The sequence below is a fragment of the Somniosus microcephalus genome, chromosome 33, assembly GCF_052327205.1.
Source record: "Somniosus microcephalus isolate GS21.2 chromosome 33, FLI_Smic_1.0, whole genome shotgun sequence".
NCBI classification, from domain to species: Eukaryota; Metazoa; Chordata; class Chondrichthyes; order Squaliformes; family Somniosidae; genus Somniosus; species Somniosus microcephalus.
The window spans coordinates 29,703,944-29,727,818 of record NC_141019.1 but is presented as its reverse complement, the minus strand read 5'-3'; the positions used below and the strand labels follow the sequence as shown (position 1 = coordinate 29,727,818).

General features: G+C 42.3%; 2 protein-coding genes across 11 annotated transcripts in view; both read right to left on the bottom strand.

Moving 5' to 3' along the window:
- Positions 1–21,927, bottom strand: part of LOC147097071 (zinc finger CCCH domain-containing protein 10-like) — a 31,470-nt gene extending 9,543 nt beyond the window's left edge. For 3 of the 4 annotated variants that reach the window (XM_085972853.1, XM_085972854.1, XM_085972855.1), the window contains exon 1: positions 103–14,015. The gene's annotated coding sequence lies outside the window, so the exon portion shown is untranslated. Of the gene's footprint in view, positions 1–102; positions 14,016–21,850 lie in introns of those variants that run through there. The other variant, XM_085972852.1, reaches the window with a different exon arrangement.
- LOC147097070 (zinc finger CCCH domain-containing protein 10-like) overlaps positions 1–23,875 on the bottom strand; it is an 83,597-nt gene that overhangs the window by 33,245 nt on the left and 26,477 nt on the right. For 2 of the 7 annotated variants that reach the window (XM_085972862.1, XM_085972861.1), the window contains exon 2: positions 15,890–19,858. In XM_085972862.1, coding sequence (XP_085828988.1) covers positions 19,139–19,810 — 672 coding nt within the window. In that variant the 5' untranslated portion in view covers positions 19,811–19,858 and the 3' untranslated portion in view covers positions 15,890–19,138. Of the gene's footprint in view, positions 1–15,889; positions 19,859–21,797; positions 21,941–23,875 lie in introns of those variants that run through there. The other 5 variants (XM_085972860.1, XM_085972859.1, XM_085972856.1 and 2 more) reach the window with 5 other exon arrangements.

Sequence of the window (23,875 nt, the reverse complement as noted above, 5' to 3'; positions counted from 1 at the left end):
CAAGGTGACCAGAATAATCAAAATAAAGGTTGAATGAGACATAAGCATATGAACCGCTTAGCGACTTGAATGCAGAGCCACAAAACTGAAAAATCCACTTACTTTTTTATTACAGAGTTCTGAGAACTGCTCTGGGGATGCTCCATTGGACCTAATTTTTATAGTAATAAAAAGGCATGTTATACCACCTAGGTGTGTAACATACAGCGTTAATAATCCACTTGAAACATAGTATGGCACAATCCAGAATATAATCAAAGAAGTAACATTACCTACATTGTATGGTCTTTCTCATTCTTCAAATAAAAGTATCCTTCATATACCTCAGGAGTGAGTCCAGGTTACCTACATGGACACAATCCCTTCGGACGTTTCACTTTGATGATGTTGCCCATGAGCTTTGCCCTTCCAGTACCCTATAGTGACATCATTCATTTGATGCATACATTTTCCACAGCAAGCAGAACAAAGCGTAATACATGACAGCACAATATTAATATGCCGTTGTTTTGTATGGAAACACAAACACATGGTACATAATGACGGTTCGTTTTATGGTATTTCAACAATAAGCGCTGCAAGCATGAGGAGTGGCCATCATAAATACCTGATCACATTTCACAAAATACTTAGTGCAAGGAGACATTCTCGGTCAAAGTGAAAACAGTTTTGCAAGAGGGAAAATCCAAAGATGAAGAATTCAGCCCTACTGAACAGCAGCACCACTCTGTGCAACAATGAAAAATAACTGGCACATTAGTAATGGGAAGAAGACGCCCTTATACAGTACAGGAAAAGAGCATCTCAAGCATGGTATTCCTGAAGCAGGTGCCAACATTTTCTTAAAATGTATATCCATAATCGTTTTCCTTGGTTGATAATCTGGACTTATTCCTACTGTGTGCAATGATGCTGAATGAGACAGACTCGTCAAACTGTGCAGCTGTCCTATGAACAAAGTCTAGAATATGTTCCAATTAAAAAAAGGTATAGTTCAATAAAATGTAAACTCGCAGGATTTCTCTCTGCTACAGGAGAAGAAAAATCTGGCCTACCCCTACCAATGTATTGAAACTTCCTTTCCCAATCTACCCACAATATTGCGCCACGTGTTGAACGATTTTGTTTCAATTGACTTGTGCCTGCAGCTCAACGTACGAAGTGAAACCAGACCTAAAAATGTTATATTAAAAATACTTTTAAGATATAAATTGATAATCAAACCTATCCAAATTTGTGTGAAAAGTTTTCTTAAGGTCTGAAATATAAATTGCCAGAATGTAACTTCAGACACAATAGCAGCTCCCAAGTGAGTAAATACACAGTATAGTATTGCACTAAGCTTTACAGGCCAGGAAGTAGATTTACCCCTGGTTTGTACTGTTAGTCAATCAATTAGACTGGTAGAGAGAGCACTACAACTAGCTGCATCTCCATCAGCTAGCAAGGGGATGGGGGTGGGGTGTCAGCCAGAATTGCTCTGCATTCAATGGTCAAAAAGCTGGATGAATCACTGCCAAACATAGCTCTCTGACCAAATACTAGGAAGTGTGCGTACAGATTGATCTGCACTTCCGATTTTCCTTCCGAGACCGGGAACCACTGGAAAAGATTTGGCATCCAAGCTGCAATTAGGATTTCAAGACAGTTTTTGTGTTGCCACTACAGTACTAGCAGCCTCAACATATTAGAAAACCACTTCTACGTGAAGTGCTTCTGTACATAAAGGGGCATTAATTTAGAAATCTTCATTGTGGGGGCCCTATGCATGAACCAAAGTTCCATCATTTCATGGCACATTATATTGGTACACCATCCCTTCCTATCTGATGCCTCATTCAAAGTGAATGGGCTTAGCAGAAGATAGTTTTTCCATCTGTTTTTGCAAGGTAATCCATCCTCTAATTTCCAAGACTCACCTCAGTTAAATATCAGTGTTTCAAGTCATCAAGCCTGCATTTGCAGTGAATCTCATATGCCAGGCCCTGTTACAAGCTAACTTGTCTTTCAGATGCAAGACACTAAAAGGTGGGCACTTTAAAAAAAAAATTCAGTCATGTGGGCGTTGTTGGCAAGACCAGCATTTATTGCCCATCCCTAATTGCCCTGGAGAAGGGCACTGTAGTCTTCCAGTTTATGCAGGGTTTGTTTGTTTTTTTTAAATACTCCTACGCTTTAGTTTCTATTAGTAAAAAGCACTACACAGTGCTCGAAAGAGTAGCAACTTTAAATACCTTTCAAATTAGCAATTTCATTTTTTTTAAATTACTGTCTGTACCAAGGGACACCCCTTATCCAAACACCACTTAACTGAACTGGCTGGACCTCCCAGCATACCCTGCTTATATAACTGCTGAGCTGAATATCATATGACATTAGAATTTAATTATCTGAATTATTCACTGTTATAACCTTGGTATTTCCTAAACCTAGATTAACCCATGTCCCACAGTATATATGCTGAAGGCAAAGAAAAATCTGTTGGGAGGGTGGAGAAAAAATAATTTCTGTTCAATTTTGTTGCAGCAGCTTCAAGACCCGTCATTTTGGGTTTCCTTCCCTGCTTTAGCTGTTCAATGATGCAAGTTATGGAGAAGAGTTAAGAGAGGTGGTAAAAGGTATGGTTGAAGAGGGTGATTATGTGGCTTTTAAAAATGGGGAGATGTAGCAAGTGGGGAAACGGACTTCCAAAGTGCAGGGCAGTGACCAGAGAATTCTGCTACCAATGAGGGAAAGGATGAGGGGTGGGGAAGAACGTACAGTAGGCCAGAGTCAGAAGAGTGGAGGATGCAGTCTGTGACAGAGCTGTAGCCGATTTGTGAGTTGGACTTAGTGATGAATAGGATGCGGACAGCAAAACTTCAGTTTATGTAGAGTGGAGCTTGGGAGGATAACAGACATTTCCACAAAACTTCCCTTCCTGGCTCCACGCTAGTTGACATTGTAACTGGTTCCCTCTCCTCAGATACTGTCTCCCTCCCTTTTAAAACTGTTGTCATCACCCCCCCCCTCAAAAAAACTATCCTCAACCTGTGTCCTTGAAAACTACCACCCTATCTCCAACCTATTCTCTCCAAACCCCTTGAATGTGTTGTCACCTCCCAAATCAGTGCCCATTTCTGCTGCAAGTCCATCTGAATCTCTCCAAATAGATTTGGCTGCTCCCACAGCACCGAAATGGCCCCAACCAGTTACGAGCAACATTCTCTGTGACTGTGACCGTTGGTGCATTATCCCTCCTCATCCTCTGGTAATCAACTATACCATCCTTCTCCAATGCCTCACTGTTGTCCAGTTTAGTGGGATTGCCCTGCTTGGTTCCGCTCTTACCTATCCACTGTAGCCAGAGCATCTACAGAAATATCTTCTCTTTCTACCCCTACACTGTTTGCAGCCTCAGCATCCAATTCAACCCGAGCTGAGCTTCTGACCTCATATGCTCTCCATCAAAATGATTGCTGACTTCCACCTCCATAAGATCGCCCATCTCTGCCCCGACCACCTTCATCCATACCTCGTCATCTTCGGACTCCATTATTCCACTACTCTCCTGGTTGGGTTCCCATCCTCCACGCTCAGTAAACCTGCTTATCCAAAACTCTACTTCCTGCTTTCTATCCCGCACCAAGTCCTAGTTGACCAATTTTTTTGATTACATCTGTGAAGCGCTTTGCAACATTTTCCTAAGTTAAAGGCACTCTATAAATGCAAGTTGTTGTTGAGACTGTTGGAGAGTACTCCCTCCATGATGGATGAGTTTTATCATGCCAACTAATGGGGTGGGCTCCCTTCCTACGCTCTCTCCCCAAGCTTAAATCATCACACTATCAAATATCATCAACACCCACAGACTACAAAAGTTGTTTGGCATTCTGGGTCTGTCTATAAACAAGGACTTATCTGTCTGAAAACCTTGGTGGCTTCTCCAACTTACCACGAGCACCTACTAGCAATGGCAAGACATGATCAGTATGAATGGAGATGCTAAAATTGGTACCAGGAGACCTGCAACAGAACTGGTAAAATTGGTATTAGTAGAAGAAGCATCAGACGTATACTAAGTGAGAACATTGCAGATTCTGCAGAAAATAAAGTTAATTGTGTTGCTGCGCATGAGAAAAATGCAGTTGGAGAAAGCTGAAAGATAAGCTCTTCACGATGGAAAGTATGAGGCCCACCAAGAAAGTATATGCAAGGTGCAGCATTTTGTGCAAGAGATGTGAAAAAATGGCTATGCAGTGACAATCGAGGCTGTTCAGACAAAAGCACCCAAGGGCTGGAGGAGGTTGCAGAGATAGGATGGGCAAGGCGTTGAAGGGGTAACGAGTGGCACTTGGTATGGAATAGGGTGCAAGCTGCAGAGTTTTGGCAGAGAGTTTATGCAGGGTGGATTGCAAAAGGCTGGCAGGAGAGAATTGGTGAAGTCGAGTCCAAAGATAGTGAAAGTGCAGACAAAAATTTCAGCGACCATGGGGGGGGGGGGGAGGGGAGAAAGAGAGAAAGAGCAGAGGTGGGCAAAGTTGTGGCGCTGGAAGTAAATAGCCATAGTGATGCATACTATATAGCCGAAGCTCATGGTCAAACAGGCCACAGACATTATGCATCTTATAGTTCAACTTGAGCTTGCAGCTGGAGAGGGGAATGAAGTCAGGGGGCAAGGTAAAAGTCTTTGGCGGGCACTGAATAAGTTGGCATTGATCTTCCCAATTTTGAATAGGAGGTTTAGGCTTATGCATGACTGGATGTCAGACAAGCAGTCCCACAACACAGAAATGGTTTTTAAGTCAACGGTGGTGGTGGAGAGGTAGAGCGGGGTGCCATCAACACACATATGGACCTGAACCCATGCTTATGGAAGGGCAAGATGTAGAAAAACAAGGAACATTAGAGTTTGAGAAGGACAAGAAGAGATGTTATAGACACAAGTGATGTTATTGACTTTGAACAGAGATTTCAATGCTAGGAGGACAAAAGCTGGACTGAAAGGATTCAAATAGGGAACTGTGGGAGGGGCAAGTGCGAAGCTAGGTGGCAGCGATGTATTCAAGGGCCTTGGAGAGGAAAGGGAAACTAGCTATGCAGCAGTAACTTGAGAGGACACGAAGGAACAGTGCCTATAGAAAAGGGAGCCATCAATATTGCCAGTGAGCACTGGGGCAAGGAAAGTAGTTGAGTGATCAGGAGTTGGGTGGGGAGGAAATCAAGAAACCAAGGGGTGGATACGAAAAGGGGGAAAAAGCAGAGTGAAGTAGTTAGGGTCATCGGTTAATGAAATACCAGGGCTACATCATAAAGCTGTGTAAACGGTATGATTGATAAATCTTAGACCTAATGGTCAATATAGATGAAATTCCCATGTCATATGCTATGCCTAGCAGCACCAGTGAATGCAAATGGCAGACCCTACTATTTCCATTTGAACAGGCAATGAAAAACAGCTATTTAGTTTTGCTGGAAGTCATGCCAGATGGCAGGAAGCTACCTGCCATTTGTGATAATGAAATGAAAAACACTTTTACCCAAGGATAAAACTCCACCGGACTTACTTATATGGTTTGGCGGGGGGAATTGATAAGAACTGCATGAAATCGAAGTCCGGGTGCCGGGGAATGGATGCTCTCTGTGGTCATTTAAAGTTAGCTGTTTAAGAGCCAATTCATCGATGCAAAACTGACACAGCCACACCAGGAGGGACCACTAGGCAACTGAAAGTCGTGAATGTGGCTGTAAATAAAACATTGAAGCATGTTTTGCAAAACAAGTACCACAACTGGCTTTACATGTGAAATAATAGGGACACCAAAAGAACAGCTGAAGAAGCCTGTGCAGCTTCAGATACCTGGATGTGTGGCAACAGGCCAAACTGAAATCCTTTAAGCAAGGATTTAAAAGTTTCTGTATCCCCAATAGCATGGATGGAAGTGATTCTCTGCTTGATTCTAGTTAGTAACTCAAGACTACAGCTCCAATGAATACGGCCATAACTGTTGCCTGCTTTTCCTTTCTGGTAAAGTAGGACCCTATTCATGTACATGGGTACATTTCTCCCCCTCAGTAGCAGTACTGCATTTTGATTTTTCCTGACAGCTGTAATGGAGCGTGTTGTTTATGGTATGGTTTCCAGTTTGTCATTGCAATTATTAAAGTTATGTTTAAAATTGTAAATGTGTTTTGCAGGGTTTATTATTTTCATGGGATAACTTGGCAGGGTGGAGGTGCAGCCTATGTGCACATCAATTTGGTAAATCTGTAACTTGAGAGTATGTATAACTAGGCAGGGCTGTAGTCCATTGTACTCCAATAATTACAAACATTTATTTACAGATGTACTGCCATAAGATCTTTCCTTAAAAGTGACTGAACCCTTAATTATCACAAAAAACTGACCAGGAGAAAGTGTTTTCAAAAGCCATTAATTTAATAATCCAATTGTAGTGAACCAAAACATCATTGTTTATTATTTTGTGAATTAACTTCATGGTTTGTTTTTCCAATGAGCCTGGGTGATTGCAGCACCAGTCGTTCCACTTTACATACTGTACAAGGAACCGCTCCAGCATTCTCCCAGGCCTTTTAAGTCTTCGACTTCCTGCTACAAATTAAAGTGACTGCCAGCCAAACTAACCCACACTTATTGCATTCAGTGTGTGTACAATAAAATCTTAAAATAATCCCAGAGCCCAGAACTTTAACATTAACAAACCAGGGATGGGATTACCAACATAGCTCAGCTCCTTCCCTCGTAGCTCCAACTCGAAGATGCTCCAACACGAAGAGGCTCAATGGAGGTCCTCCCAGTCAAAGGTAATTTCACAAATGGCATTAACGAGCTCCTCCCAACCACAAGAAACTGTTAAAATCACTCACCATTAATTTAAAATCTTATATTTTATGCAAAGTATGTAATTTCTTTGTGAATTCAAAAACAATTAAAAATTATGCAGCTAAATAGAAGCACCAAGATATGTGAATTTTGAAGGTAAAAGTTAAAAACTCAATTTTCTTCCCTTCTCTTCTAAAGCTGATTCATTGGGGGATGGTTCTATGAGCAGGGAGCACCCTCCAATACTTCACCTAGGTTTTAGACCGATCCATTTTTTGAATGGTGTTTCTGGTGCTTTCTAAAAGTGAAAACTTGAGGTCAAAGTCAATTCCACCCCCCCCCCCCCCCCCCATTACTTTTTCTAAAATGAGAAACTACAGTAAAGGGGCCAAGACCAAACTGGGGCTACCAGCAAGGTTGTAAAGAAAAATCGAGCTAAATCAGGGGGTAGTGATGAGTTGATACTAAGCTTAGGTTTAAAAAGTCTGAAGATGGTCATTGGATAGGTGATCTCACTCTCACCTGTAGCCTCCAATCTCACCCTCTCTGTTGCAAGTTTCCTTACCTTTCTCTATTTTATTGATATGGTCAGTATGCCTCGCAACTTAATTCTACAGTCAGATACTCCGTTCTACATGTTCTTCCCCGCCTTGCATCCCCAAAGTGTTAAAATCAAGACTCATTGCACAGTCCCCTACTTTTACTCATGCGTGTCTTCTGATGTGGAGGCATTAGTTATTATGGTTACTAAGATTTTCAATGAATTTATCAGCAGCAAAACAAACATAAGAACTCGAGCCAGGATCCCACTTTTAGCCTGTCCAGTCTTAGATTTTCCAAAATGTTGCAATCCTAACCAATCTCTGTTGCTGTGCCGCTGCAGGTGCTAACATGAGCCCCAGTTCTCAGGCTAGGGAAATTAAAATCTGATCTGGGTTTCCACTCCCGATTGTCATCTACTGTAAGCATACAAGAACAGGCGATGCCCTCATGATTCAATAGCTGATCAACACATGCCTAAGCTCACATTCAGGAGAGGAAGGGTATAGAAAAATAATGCAGAAACACAAAAAAACACTCCCGTTTTCTATACTTCCATCTCACAGCTGAAAACTTGACCACGGTCTGCTGTATTTCTCACCAGGAACTTAGACTTGAAGACCCCAATGTCTACTTCAAAAGGCAACAACTAAACTCAAGATTCAAGCTTCTGGACCAATGACACCAACTCCTTGCTCCCTATGGCTTCAAACCTAGCTCTGGTTGAATGTAACAGAGATTAGCAAAACTGTGGCCATCAGAAGAGCCTATACACTGGAAAATTGTTTAGAAGCAGCAGCGCAACAGACTCTCATAGGAGAGGATTGCATGCAAAAACATAATAGGTTTCAGAGGAACATCAACATTTTTGATATCCAAGAAGGGCTTGACGCGTAGTTTTCCAGTTTCTTCCTTCCTCTGTAGAAAGAAACTTCACTGGAGTACAAAGCAAATGAAAATATACAACCTAATGCTACACAAAAACAAAATTGTTCAGTATATTTTCTCTCGTTCCTCCAACTAATCTAACATACAAGGTTATACACCACAGTGGATGTGGTGTATTTGGACTTTCAGAAGGCTTTCGATAAGGTCCCGCATAAGAGATTGGCGTGCAAAGTTAAAGCACATGGGATTGGGGGTAAGGTACTGACTTGGATAGAGAACTGGTTGGCAGACAGGAAGCAGAGTTGGAATAAACGGGTCTTTTTCCGAGTGGCAGGCAGTGACTAGTGGGGTACCGCAGGGATCGGTGCTAGGACCCCAGCTATTCACAATATATATTAATGATCTAGATGAGGGAACTCGATATAATATCTCCAAGTTTGCAGACAACACAAAGCTGGGTGGGCGTGTGTGCTGTGAGGAGGATGCAGAGAAACTCCAGTACGATTTGGACAGGTTGGGCAATTGGGCAGATGCAGTATAATGTGGATAAATGGGAGATTATCCACTTTGGTGGCAAAAACAGGAAGACAGATTATCTGAACGGCAATAGATTGGGAGAAGGGGAAGTGCAACGAGACCTTGGTGTCCTTGTGCACCAGTCGCTGAAGGTAAGCATGCAGGTGCAGCAGGCGGTTAAGGCGGCAAATAGTATGCTGGCCTTCATAGCGAGAGGATTCGAGTACAGGAGCAAGGATGTCTTGCTGCAGTTGTACAGGGCCTTGGTGAGGCCACACCTTGACTATTGTGTGCAGTTTTGGTCGCCTTATCTGAGGAAGGATGTTCTTGCCATGAAGAGATTGCAGCGAAGATTCACCAGACTGATACCTGGGATGGCAGAAATGACGTACGAGGAGAGATTGGGTCGATTAGGCTTATATTCACTAGAGTTTAGAAGAATGAGAGGGGATCTCATTGAAACTTATAAAATTCTAACAGGACTAGACAGACTAGATGCAGGATGTTCCCAATGGCGGGGGAGTCCAGAACCAGGGGTCACAGTCTAAGGACACGGGGTAAGCCATTTAGGACTGAGATGAGGAGGAATTTCTTCACCCAGAGAGTGGTGAACCTGTGGAATTCTCTACCACAGAAGGCAGTGGAGGCCAATTCATTAAATATATTCAAGAAGGAGTTAGATATATTTCTTAAGGCTAAAGGGATCAAGGGATATGGGGAGAAAGCAGGGACAGGGTACTGAATTTGGATGATCAGCCATGATCTCATTAAATGGCGGAGCAGGCTCGAGGGGCTGAATGGCCTACTCCCATCTTCTATGTTTCTCTTACTGCCTTACTAGTTTCATATCTTCAGTGATTTAAACCTTTTTTCCCCTCCCACTCTCTTCCCCCCACATTAAAGGCCTCTTCCACTCAACATTCAATCTTATCCATGACTGAATATTCCATTCAACACTCAACTTCTTTCAGATGCATGTCCTCATTGCGCAACCACTATATCTTGATCTTCATATTCTTTAATGGAGCAATGAAAATCTTCTTTATAAAAAGTTCCTTCTGGTCTCTTCAGTTACTTTATTTTGTTGTCATAATCTTACTACTTTCACCTTCATCGCTTGTTCCATTGATGTAACCCTGCACATCAAGGCTCCTCATTCCTTCCCAGGGCCACATTTGTTCCTTTTTCTTACATCTAAAGGCTTTTAAATCCCAAGCTTGGTATCAACCTAATCACTACTTATTGACTCTTTTCCTCGCCAACAAGTGGATTCAACTACCCTTCACCTTGGTTGCTCAATAAATGTATACCTGTATGTGTTCTTTTTATATAAACGAGAGCCTCATTGCCTCCACACCAAAATCTGTTTTACCTTAGAAGGTGGATGGTCAACAGCTTTCAGAACTAGATGCTACAGTGGTTTCCTAAAATGCTTTAATTTTTAAAAAAAGTGTAATTATGGGCAACGCTAGTACAGTAGCATTTATTGCCCATCGCTAGTTGCCCGGAGGTGGTGGGCCGCCTTGAACTGCTGCAATGCTTGCGGTATTAAATCTCCCACAATGTTACATAGGAAATTCCAGGATGTGGACCCAGAGACAATACATGTCCAAGTCAGACTAGTGCGCATCTTGGAGGGGAACTTGAAAGTGAATGTTATCTCCATTACATTGATGTTCTTATCCTTTTCATTGGTGGAGGTGCCAGGGGAGGGAGGTGTTCAGTGCCTCCTGTAGATCGTACATACTGCAGCCAGTGGTGAATATAGAGAGCAGTGGCAAGGGCACCGATTAAATGAACTGCTGTGGTGGATGGTGCGAACTTTATTGCGGCTAGACCTATCATTATCACCCAGTGGCGAGTATTCCATCACATGCCTGACTTGGGCCTTGTAGATGGTGGCGAGGCTTTGAGTGGTCAGGTGGTTAGCCACTCTTGCAACTATAACTGGTCTACTTCAGCTTCTGGTCAACAATGACACCAAGATGTTCATGATAGGTGACTAGGCCAATATCATTGGCGGTCAGGGGGATAAGGCAAGGCTTCTCTGGTTAAGATGGCCATTACCTACCACTTGTCAGCCTACACCTAGATATTATCTGTAGGCTGGCATGGGCTACTTCATTATCAGGAGCTCTGAATGGAGCTGAACATTGCAATAATCAGCAAACAACTCCACTCCTGGCCTTAACTGAGGGAAGGTAATTGATTAAGCAGCTGAAGATAATTGGGCCGAGGACACTTCACTCAAGAACTCTTGCAGTGATGCTCTGTAGATGTGATGACTGCCCAACCACAAGTATCTTCAGCTGGAAAACTCAGAAATGGTGAATTTTGGACCATACCAACATCAACTGTTACTGGCCAGCCAGAGTAGAGGTATCACCCTCCAACTCATGGACCTACCTGGAATCAGGAGGGGCAACTGCAGGCTAAGCTACAGGTTAAGGTCAGCAATTCCTGCATCAGCAGTAGGAAGAAGCCCAAGACACCTATGCCCTTCCCATCAGAGAACTTTTAAGGCTTCAGCAGTAATGTAGTCCTTGGTGCCGATTAACACTAATATTTTAGAACAAGAGCTGGAGCAATGGAAACAAGCTTCATATTCTTCCAAACTCTTATTTTGATGCCAGGCAACAGCCATTTTTTGATTTCCCATTGGTCAAGTAAGTTTATCCAATCAGCAACTGAGGTTTACAGGCCACTGTTGAGTCGCGCACCACTTGGGAGATGTATTGAAAGGCGATTGCCACTTGTAGAACTGCAACCTAGCAAACGTTTAGAGGCAAGGAGAAAAAGGGAGCCACTTTTCAGTTGCCAAGAAAAACTTCCCAAGTTGAAAAAGCAAAGTTGGAGCAGACGATCCCACATCTTACCCGTCTGTGGCACAGCATCAATAGCTGGATTGCCATTAGCAATTTATGACACTACATACACATACATTTCTGCTATGCATGTCAAAATGAAATTAGAAACTGAACTGTATTCCACCTTTTTGTGTAACTCTCAGTACACTGAAAGGAGGAGCAAAAAAACACTGGTTCAGCTACATGAACAGGACCCGCTCAAGCAATTTCTATCACACACATCCGGTCACCCAGTTAATATTACTCCGCTTCTTTGGTTTTGTTCGAAAAATTCCATTCAGAAATGTTAACTACAGCGGCACTTGCTGTTTTACAAACGTTCCTATTTTATTTATTGATTGTGAGTTTTGTGCTCATCAAGATGAGGGATGTGTGCTGGGGAATGTAACTTTCCATTTCAGTTCATTGAGCACTTCCAGGTCAGATACAGCATGGTGAGATAGAGCAAAGCTCCCCCTTCTCTGTCCAAAGCAATCTTTAGTACCCTTGACTGTACCAGCGTAACATTTTCCATCTCCCACACCAGACATCCTGTAGCCTCTGAGATTATTCATTTAAGTGCTGAATTTGGGGCAGGTTATGCTGTGGGTCTACTCCTGCTGCAAATTGGTAGCAGACTACTGATATTAATTTCATAAAGTGGGTACAATAGCATAGTGATTATATTACTGGACTAGAAATACAGAGGCCTGAACTAATAATCTAGAGAATTAGAATTCAAATCCCACCATGGCACTGAAAATTTAAATTCAGTTTTAGAAAATCTAGAAATTAAAAGTTGGTATGAAATTGTCAGATAGCTGTAAAAACCCAACTGGTTTATTAATGGCCTTTGAAAGAAACTGGTCATCCTTACCCGGTCTGGCCTATGTGACTCCAGTCCCACACCAACATAGTTGACTCTTAACTGCCCTCCAAAGTGGCCGGGCAGGGCACTCAGTTAACATCTCAGGACAACTACCCTTTACCCCCATTCTCAAGAAAGCAGAGTGATGGGGTAAAGGGTAGTTATTCAGATTGTATGAAACTAGAAAGCAGTGTTCCACAAAGATAAGGGTTTGGACCACTGTTATTCATAATTCACATTAATGATTTGGAATATGAATAAGTAACTGTCAAAATTTGCAGATGATACAAAGGGTAGTATAGCTAACACGGAACCATAATACAAGACATTAGAAAACTTGCAGTCAAGTGGCAAATGAACTTTAACAAATAAACGCGAGGTGATGCACTTTGGTAGGAAAACAAGAAACATCACCTACACCTTAGAAAATAAGAAGCTGAATGGGGTAGAAGAGCAAAGGGATCTAGGGATAGTGAACAAATCATTAAAAGCAGCAACCCAATTAAAAATGCCGACAAAGCACTGGGATTTATTTCATGGGGTATAGAATTCAAAAGTAGTGAAGTTATGTTAAACTTGTTTATGACCCTGGTCAAGCTGTAGTGTGCATAGTTCTGGTCTCCACACTATAACAAAAGGACATAGAAGCACTGGAGAAAGTGCAAAAAAGAATTACAAGGATGGTACCACAACAGAGAGATTACAGCTATAGGGAAAAATTGGAACAGGTTGGGGCTTTTCTTTTCTTTAGAAAAGAGAAGTCCTGATATAGAGGTCTTTAAAATTATGAATGGGCTGGACAGGGTAACTGTGGAGAGAATGTTTCCACTTGTGGAAGAATCCATAAATACAAGATAGTTACTAATAAATCCAATAGGGAAATAAGGAGAAATTTGAGTGGTTAGAATGTGGAACTCACTACCACAGGAAGTGCTTGAGGCAAATAGCTTAGTTGCTTTCAAATGGAAACTAGACAAGTACAGGAGATAAAAGGGAATAGAAAAATATGCTGAAAGGCTGAGATGAGGTAGATGGAATGGGAGGAGACTAGTGTGGAGCATAAACACCAGCACAGACTAGTTGGACCAAATGGCCTGTTTCTGTGCTGTATATTCTATGCAAGGATGGGCAATAAATGCTAGCCTTGCCAGCGACACCCACAACAAAAAATTCGTAACTGACCCTCACACCCAGCAGCTCGAAGGGACTTCAGTCAAGCAGCCCAAGTCCCACAGATAAAAAGGCTGTATCTAACCTACTGCACCACCCATTACTTAACACTGCCCTTAGCATCAAGGCTTCTCTGATGTCTCAAATGCTTTCCACAAGTCAAATATCCAAACCTTCTGCTACCCACTGAAAGAAATTACAACAAATTTACCAGGCATGATCTACCTTTTTACAAACCTGTCTGCCTAGAGATTTATTGCTACTAAATTTCTTCCCTTAAGATAAAACTCAGATTAGCATGTATAATTGGGAAAATAGCTAACAGGGCTTAAATTCCCATATAACAACAGAAAATGCTGGAAAAACTCAGGTCAGGCAACATCCGTGGAGAAATTTGAGTTGACGTTTCGGGTCAAAACCCTTCTTCAAAACTGGAAAGAAAATAGATCGAAGGCAGGGCTGCGATCAAACAAAAGTAAAAGAGACAATAAAAAGGTATTCGAAACCAGACGAGATGGTAATAGGCCAGTGGAGACAAAAGACAGCTGAGATTAGGTGTGAAGTGTACTGGCAGGATAAGAGACAGCTGCCAGGTGGGAGAGAGAAACAAAAGGAAAAAGGGGGGGGGGGGGGGGGGGGGGGGAAGAGAAAAGGAGGACCCAAAACAAAGGGGTGGAAAAAATAAGTAAAAAAGTAATAGGGGCCGAGGTTATGATCTGAAATTGTTGAACTCTATATTGAGTCCGGAAGGCTGCAAAGTGCCTAATCAGAAGAGGTGCAGTTCCTCGAGTTTACGTTGAGCTTCCGTGGAACAATACAAGAGGCCAAGGACGGTGAGGTCAGAGTGGGAATGGAGCGGTGAATTAAAATGACAGGCGACCGGAAGCTCTGGGTCACCCTTACGGACTGAACGGAGGTGTTCCGCAAAGCGGTCACCCAATCTGCGTTTGGTCTCCCCAATGTAGAGGAGACCGCATCGTGAGCAGCGAATACAGTATACTAGATTGCAAGAAGTACAAGTAAATCGCTGTTTCACCTGGAAGGTGTGTTTGGGGCCCTGGACAGTGGGAAGGTATAGGCGCAGGTGTTACATCTCCTGCACTTGCACGGGAAGGTGCCAGGCGAAGGGGAAGGGCTGTTTGGGGTGATAGAGGAGTGGACTAGGGTGTCTTGGAGGGAGCGGTCCCTACAGAATGCTAAAAGGGGAGGGGAAGATGCGTTTGGTGGTGGGATCACTTTGGAGGTAGCGGAAATGGCGGAGGATGATCCGTTGAATGTGGAGGCTGGTGGGATGAAAGGTGAGGACAAGGGGAACCTTGTCATATTCCCTTATTATGTTTTTAATAAAGGTTACAATCAGGCTCCCCGATAATTCAACTAGTTTATCTATGGAGCCATATAGACTACGGAGATCCCAGGTAAGAGGCTCAGGCCATACGGAGTTCGCTCATTTTAGATAGAGTGCAGGCCCTCCCCAATTGGCCTCAGCATCCCAGGCAAGGGCAAAGAAAAGCCAGGGTTCCCACTCCCGAGCACTATCCCATGACCCCTGCTAGAAGTGAGTATATAGATGTCAAGAAAGGACCAGATCATATTTCACGGTGAATCCTCCTGCATCGAGTGGCTGAACATGTATTTTTTTTTTTTTTACAATAATGGAATCACATTTGCGATCTTCTAGTCCTCTGGCGCAACCTGTATTTGAATAAATAGAACTTATATTTAAGATACTGCCCCAGTTTAAATTCACAGGCTAAGAACAGGCAACTCACCTGCTTCTGTTCCATGCTTTTTCAAGATAGGACCTTCCTGAACATCTCTTCATATAGTTTCATTTTTTTTTAAAACCATGTATGTTAAAACCTATGTTTTAAAAATAACAGATGACGACATCCTAGGTAGGTCACAAAAATATATCAAATCACTGACTGCAGTCAGGGTAGAGGTAGCAGGGAAGGTGGAAAGTAGGTGGCAGCCCTTTCTTAAGTCACTGCCACAGCCATTTTCTCCCTCCCGCTAGTTAAACAGCTCAACAGCATAAACTGGCAGGTTTACCAATAGGAGCTAGCACCTCCATATGTTCAGAACCACTTTCTAATATCGTTAGCTTAGGCCGAGTTGAGTTTAAACTCATGTCCTAGAGGTAAAGGATAGTGTTTTAACTCATTGCACCATCTAGTCCCAAAACAGGCAATCTATTTAAGTGTGCACTATAAACACAAGGAATACAAAACAATACACAAATGAAAATTTGCTTTATTGTTATACACTCAACAGACTTCCATAGAAATGAAGGTGAACACATTTTTGCTTTAAAAGGTCTACAATTAAACAAAGTACACTTAGTTTAGGACTGTATAGGTTCTGCTGTCCTGGAGGTCTGCATCAGTGGAACGATTAATCATGGGAAAGAACATTCTACATGTAATCGCATAGAAAAGCATTAACCATAGCAAAGAACTATGTAGCAATCAATATATACACATTATACATATACTGTACCATTAAACCTTTCCAGCCCATAAGATGCAACTATAGCAGTGATGGTTTCCCATTTTATTGGCATGCCCAGATAGACAACTGAAGTGTTCATTGCTCCATTTTAATAACCACTTCACTGCAAATTAAGTCCAATGTAGGAAACAAAATGTATTTTGGTAGCATAGTAATAAATCAAAACATTAAATTCTGAAATAAAAAATTAAAACTAGTTAGCAAGACTAGTAGTAAAAGCCAGAATTCAAATTGAAGGAACAAAAAATGTAGTTCCAATCAATGGCAGACAGAAGGAGAACACTATTAACTATTGCAGTACTGAAAGATAATCCCATGTGTTGTCCTGGAGCATCGACATTCTCCAGGTGCACAGACCTCACTATGGCCACATTAAACCTACTTCAATCACAATTCCCTTGTACAAAAAGAGTGTGAATGATTATGACTGGGTCTGTGTATGTTGTGAAGAAACAATCTCACTGTGTTACTACTCCAAGAAACCTGACCGCTTGCTTCCTTCCTTCTAGATCTTTAAACACGTCGAGGTGCAACCATTCTAGTCTGGAAGTTTTAACCAGAAAAAAAACCCATTGTTTGTCGCATGTATGGTTTCTTGACTGGAAAGGGTTAACAATAACTGATGAATATCTATAGACAAATAACTGCCCCTGCCCCACAGACAGTTAACTTTAGCTTGGGTGGTTCCCAAAAATGTAGGTAAATATGGGGTGGGGGGGAGAAGAGGGGGAATTGTTAACTGTTAAAATACTGACCCCAAGCTTTAACTTGAAAAGAACTAAACTCCCGTAGTATGTAAAAATACCAGAACAAGGGATAGATGGATACCAGAATCCTAAACCACCGATGCCAGATATGACTATAAATAGTCTCAATGTTTCAGTGCAAGAATCTAAAAAAAACTACAAGAGCAACAATGAAGCTCAAGCACTGTGGTTTAAGGAACTGAAAGGGGGCTGTACAGTCAAATCCATGCAAATTTAAATCAGATACAACAATAAGCAAATCCTTGTCAAAGTCCTGCTGTTACAAATCATTACCGACTTAAGCAGTCTTTTATGCAAGTCTGATGAATAAGCTATTTTATCTTGTCCCACCTACCACAAACAGGATTCTACTGTACACTGAACTACGATTCATCCATCCCTGTGTACCAGTTATAACTAAAGTAATTAATATTATTCCTGGATTATAAGAAAGGAATTCCAAAAGTATCTGGTAGCTGCAGTATTAGCTTGATAGCCATCATCGCTAATACCTAGTGGTAGTGCACTGAATTGCATTTTGCAACACAATGCTGAATTATATCCCTTGAGCTCGAGAGAAGGCATATAAAGGGGATGGGGAAGTGTGTGGACAAGAGGGAATTAGAAATACAGTAGCAGTAGGGGCTAGTCTGTGTCCACTATTCCCAGTTGGACCTGCTGAGTGAAGACCAGGTGTTTCTTCAAACAGGGGAAGAGAAGAGAATCAGAAGGTTATGTAGGCTTTATTTTCTGCAACCAATAGCCAGTGCAAGATCAGGATTTTCAGAGGCTTGGGACCAAAATGCCTGCCCTCCAACAGGAACAGTAGAGCGAGGAGAAAAAGTTAAAATTGATGCACAGTAGCTGGAGAATTACTAAAAGCGGGCAGAATTCTCTGTTCACCGGAGTCCAATGAAAACATGGCAACTAATAACTACACTCATTCAACTATTTTAAATTGAGTTTTAAAGTAGAAAGCAATGCAAGAAAAGTAACAGGAAAAACTGCATGAGGCATCATGCAGTGGTCCTGGGTTCCCACCAATGCAACAAAAAAAAAAAAACCCCACTACAATACAGATTTCCATAGACCAAAGGACCACCAACCCAACAATACCCAGTACGCACAGCATTAAAAATGCTCGTTTCCTGTGGCTTTAGAGCCACATTGAGTCAAGAGTCAGCTGGCTTGCAAATGATTGACTTAGTTCTCGCAAAAGTCAGTCACATACAGAATAACAGATACATAGGAGGCAGCTACATTTATTATGATTAGGGTATATTAAAGGCTGTACTCCATTAGTCGCATTTAGATGACAAAATAAATCAGGACAATAAAATTGATCTAGACTTAGACAGTCCTTCAGCACCCAAGACTGTTACAGCTTGCAACACATACCAAGGCATCTCACAATATACACACAGACACACTGGAAAGCTTTGCAGTACAGGTGGCTCAATTAGTGGCCAATTTTGCCACTTAATTCACATCTGTTTCTGCCACTATGTTTTGCCAAAGACAAATCGAGCATGTGTCTAAGTCTTGCAACACAAGTAGGTTTTCAGAGGAGCAAAATGCGTGAAACAGTGAGAGGCGACGCGCAAATCTGCGCATATATGGCCATAATCCAGTCAATGGACCTAAAATTTTCACAATAGGTCACTTGGAAAATTGCCTAAACCCAATACTGGATTATAACTCAACTTCCCCCCACATATTGGTTAAATATTTTCAAGGTGCTCCCATTATTACTTTTTTTTTTAATGGGAGAGGAGGGTGGGTGGGCGCAAGGGGAAAGAGAAAGAAGAGAGAAAATCAAATTATACAAAGTGGCTTAAGTGTTCACCACAGGGAAGCCAAGTATAATCATGAACAAATATCAGAATTTTTTTTATTATATTTTTCTCTTACTTCACCCCCATCCCAATGTTAGAAAGGGTATCACAGCAACTTGACCTGAAGGTACTCACGCTACTGATAACCACCTTTCCACCCCCCCCCCCCCCACTTTTATAAATTCAAGGTAGTGGTATGGTAAAACTGCCTTGTATTAATGGAGCTTGTGGTCTTTTATAGGTCAATTGTAAATTTGCATCTGTAAAGCAGAGTCCCAGCACAACCTTCTCAGATCTGACAAACTACATAGGTTTCTTTATTAGTATACTGAAGTGACAAACAAATATTTAAGGAGTTGAGTCACACCTCTTTCAGGTGATCAACTCGAATGTCACTGGGTGGCGAATCTCCCAGCTGCTGCACTGGGTGTGGGGGTCATAGAGGTCATGGGGGTCATGGGAGCCATCATTCCCATCTTCACTTGGTTGCGGAGATTTGCATTCTGCTCCAGGAGGAGCTCATTGGTGGCCATCAGGTTTGACACCTGTTTTTGGAGATCCTCAACGCGCTTTTGCAGCATGAGATTCTCTTCCTTCAGAAACCGGTAGTCAGCTGCGCCTGAATTCTGCATGCCGTAGTCGTACACTTCAAACCCCATGCCCTCCATCCTTCTCCTCTTCAGGTGGGTGTCGTAGCCATCGTAGTGGTCAGCATCATAACCTCTAGAGTAGAGGTCATCATAGCGATCATATCTGCGTGCCAAGGGGGAAAACACCTGGCTGTGCGCCATACCTTGGTTTTCATAACCATACTCGTCGCGCTTTACGTGCAGGAACTTACATTTGGGCCCTCTTTGACAGTCACCCTTCTGATAGTCGTGGCAGATCGGAATCTCACCTTTATTAACGGGTAGATCAGAAGATAAAAGGCCAAGGGTGGACATCTCATTAGCGTCTGGGTGGCGGAACTTGCAGCGCTTACCGCGGTTGCAGACGTTGCGCAGGAAGTCGCGGCAAATATCATCTGTACTGGGGCCAGCCTCCTCGGTGCCGTTATCTGGCATTTTTATAGATTATTTCTGCGCTGTTTAGCCAAGGCGCTACACAAGCAACTGCAAAAGAAAAAAAAAGGCAGGTCTTTATAGAGAATGAGCGATTCATTTACAAAGTAACTGTTGCGCATTCCATAAAACATTGAATTCAGAGTAGTCGCAGTAGCAACATTATCAAGTGACAATTAGCATCGAAGAAGTCTGTGCAATTGTATTTTTGTTTGCACAAGTGAAAAAATACAGAACTCTCAAATGAATCAGTCAGATCCACAAGTATAGTGTGCGCAAAAAACAAATGCACACTGCTCTGTATTTTGAGATTGTCCATGAAGTCTTCCAATTTATAGCATTGTATTTAATTATGTGGGCCATGCCAGAACAGATCATTTCTGGCACTCCTTTCAAAAGGAAAAGCTTATAACAGGTAAAACACTAAAACGCACTCAAAAATAATGTAATATGTAGATCACCAAACAAATGGTGCTAGACGAGTTCATAATGGCAGTCCTCCACACAAGTTACCAACCTCAGCTGTACCACTGTACAGCAGGTAGGCACAACACCTCTAGAAAGGAAAACTGTGAAGTCACCCATGGCCATCATTCTCCAACTCACAACTAACTTCTCAAAAACATCAATGAGCCCAGGAAGCACATGGACCTCCCAATACTGCATGATTTTTTTTCTTTTAAAAACTTACAGGGCAGAACAATTAAAAAGAAAACAAGTAACGTAGCCGTAAATGAGAAGTCCGTTTAAAGCACTACCCACTTTATAAGTTTTGCAAAAATCAACATTTTAGTAAAAAGGTAAAGTATCCGATCAGCGTGAAGACCCTCAAATCCAGGTCTCCCTCGCTGTGTCAAGTTGCTCTAGTGATAATAATTGGGAATATCTTGTGTGATTCCATGGGAATCAGCAGTAGGCATGACTTGGGCCTGCTGGCCCAAGAGGCACCTGACCTCAGAAATCTGGGGATGCAGAGTTCCCAACCGATCGCAAAGTTTCCTTATCAGGCTGCGCAGACAGGTCTGAAATCATGGATTCTTCTCTTTCCTATAGTCAGAGTACTGCAACAGCAGGCTCGGGTCACCATGCTTGCAAGAAATTTGGCTTTTTACCAAGTTTAATTCTGCACACTATTTTGTTCTACAAATGGGGGATTTATCATATTTTACTGACTCATATTGCCATCCTAAAAATGTATTTTACTCTTCAGTGTATGTGACAGTTTCATCAATTCCTGTACTTGCCATACGAGTTCTAGTAATTTTTACACTTCCGGTAATGTACACAATCATTTTCGACACAGCTTTCCAGATCACAAGACTGCTAGGCCTCAACATTCTGCTGCATGACACACACGAACACAGAATTAAACCTTCACTCTGAACATTTAAACTGTCGGAGTAATCAACAGTCAGAACGGTTACAAAAGATAGAAAAAACACAGGTTCATACACGGTTCAGCTCTTTTACGCACTCCTCCAAATAGCACGAGCAAACAGGTCCTCCCATACACGAGCGACATAGCGCCAAAAAACGGCAATTCTAGCCGTCTCTCAAACAAGATTAAACTCATTCCAAAAATGTGTGAGAAAAATTACCGTTTAAATATCGGCAATTAATTGTATTATTTCAATGTGTAAAAAAAAATAAAAAAAATTTTAAACAGAATTCTCCTCCCCACCCCTCCCCCACACAAGCGGCTGGTTTTATCCTGCGTGCCACGCATCCAACTAACGCACTTTATTCGACGATTACTTTTGTCTTAAATCCACCTTTAATCAAATTTTCCAGCTAAATGATTCGGCGACCGCAGCCCCAGCCGATTGCAGTTGTACCGGGAAGCTCTCAAACGCGCTCCCTGGATTTCAGGCTGTAATGGCGCCTTTAGGCCTCGACTTCCTGTTACAAATTAAAATGACCCCCGGCCCACAAACAAACCCCAATCTTCTCCGCACAGTGTGTACACATGAAAATCTTCGACTCATCTCACCGAGCTCGAAACTTTAACCGGTATCAAAACTCACAAACCAGGGATGGGTTTGCCTATACAGCACAGCACCGCTCGACTCCGCTCCTTCCCTCACAGCTCCGACACAAAGAGGCTCAACGCAGGTCCTCCCAGTCAAGGGTAACTTCACGACAAAGAGCATCCAACCAGGTCCTCCCAGCCAAGAGCAACTCCAGGCTGAAGAGGCGCAGCGCAACACAAGCGCCTTCCACCGCAGCAGACAATGCTAAAAGGCCCAGTCGGTTGCTAGTAAACACCAAACATGATTTGCCAAATGGCAATCCCTAATTTTGATTTTAAATGTGACATTTTGACAGACGTCACTTTAGAAAACACAGCACTCCATATAAATGGTTTTGCAATTAGAATTGGCTACTTTTAACAGGTCTGATACCTGAACAAGCGTTTGGAGTGTGTCTGGAGGGTTGATGTTTTCTCTGAATATTTAGTAATCATAAGTTCATATCTAATTCTTTCACAGCATTAAATATGAAATTGGAAACACTGAATTTTATTTTAAGAACATACTTTTGGCAGTTAAATTGTAGGGTTTAAAAACAAAGCAGGTTTCCTGCTCCACTATTTGAATATAAGTGGAATGAAAAGCTTAAATCACTTTTTAAAATCCAGTCCCCAAGGTGTCTTAGGGCCACATGCCATCTCTGGCCAAAGCAGGCAGGCAACTTACTCCTAGGCCTCCTTGAGCTGGCAAGTGATCCAAGGATGGCTCACTGATTTATCTAACCTCCTGTAGGAGCTTAGCCTTCACACAGCAGTGCAGGCAAGAACACAGTGGCATGGGGAAAGTTAAACCTATTCCCTCAGTGCCACAGGACAACAAACTGGTCCTCCTATATGCTGCGCCTAAATGCAAGTGAAATGAACAGGACCCCATCAAAGGCTCAAACTATGCCCTCTTTTTATGGACCGCTACCTTTCCACAATACTAAACTGTGGACTAGTTATCATTTCCCACTGGTATTTCACTTCAACCATTAAAAAAGGAACAATTTGACAATGCTGTGATTGCCATTAAATTCACAAACATAAAATGGGAACATTATTGTTCAGTCATTTGAATTAATCTCCTGTTTAAAGCCATTCACAAGTATATGAAAGGAAAGGCCCATCTGTAATCACCCTATCCTTTCCATGGTGCATCCTAATACACAAAACTTCCCCAATTGGCTGGGAGACACAAAAACGTGTGGCTAATTTCAGGGAAAACTCTGGTAAGTTTCTCCATGGCTCCCCAAGCAAGATCCATTGTTACCCATGATGCATTACCACCTACCACCCCACCTCAGATATGTCCTTCGGAACATCATACTGTGAACAGTGCCAGAAAACAGTATTTCTGTCCATAAGCTAGTCCCCAAGGTCACAGACTTAACACCCTTCAGTAGACCTTTCTTCCAAAAATGTATCAATCATGCAATTGAAACTTGTAACACACTCCATCGCCTCTGGTAGGCTATTCCACTTTTTCACAACATTGCAGCTCAACTGTGTATTCACCTTTTCTTATCTAAGCTTGCATCCATATTTCCTTATATTAACGATTAGGGATTCAGTATCTCTCCTTTAAAAGAAGAAAAACTTGCATTTATATAGCACCTTTCACGATCTCAGGACGTCCCAAAGCGCTTTACAGCCAATGAAGAACTTTTGAAGTGTCGTCACTGTTGTAATGTAGGAAAGTTAGCCAATTAAAATCTCAAATGCCTCACTATCAACTCAAAGCCATCTTTTTCCAACACAAGCATCCCTAGTAACCCCCGTCTTTCCTCACAGCTTAGCACACCAGCTTAGTTGCCCTCCTTTGAATTCCCTCCAAGGACAAAACGCCGGTCGGCCTCTTTTCAAAGCTGGCGAGTCTAGGGTCAGCATCATAGTGGCTAGCACGTCCCCATTCGCACTATAATGTGGATAAATGCGAGGTTATCCACTTCGGTGGCAAAAACAGGAAGGCAGATTATCTGAACGGCAATAGATTGGGAGAAGGGGGAAGTGCAACGAGACCTGGGTGTTCTTGTGCACCAGTCACTGAAGGTAAGCAT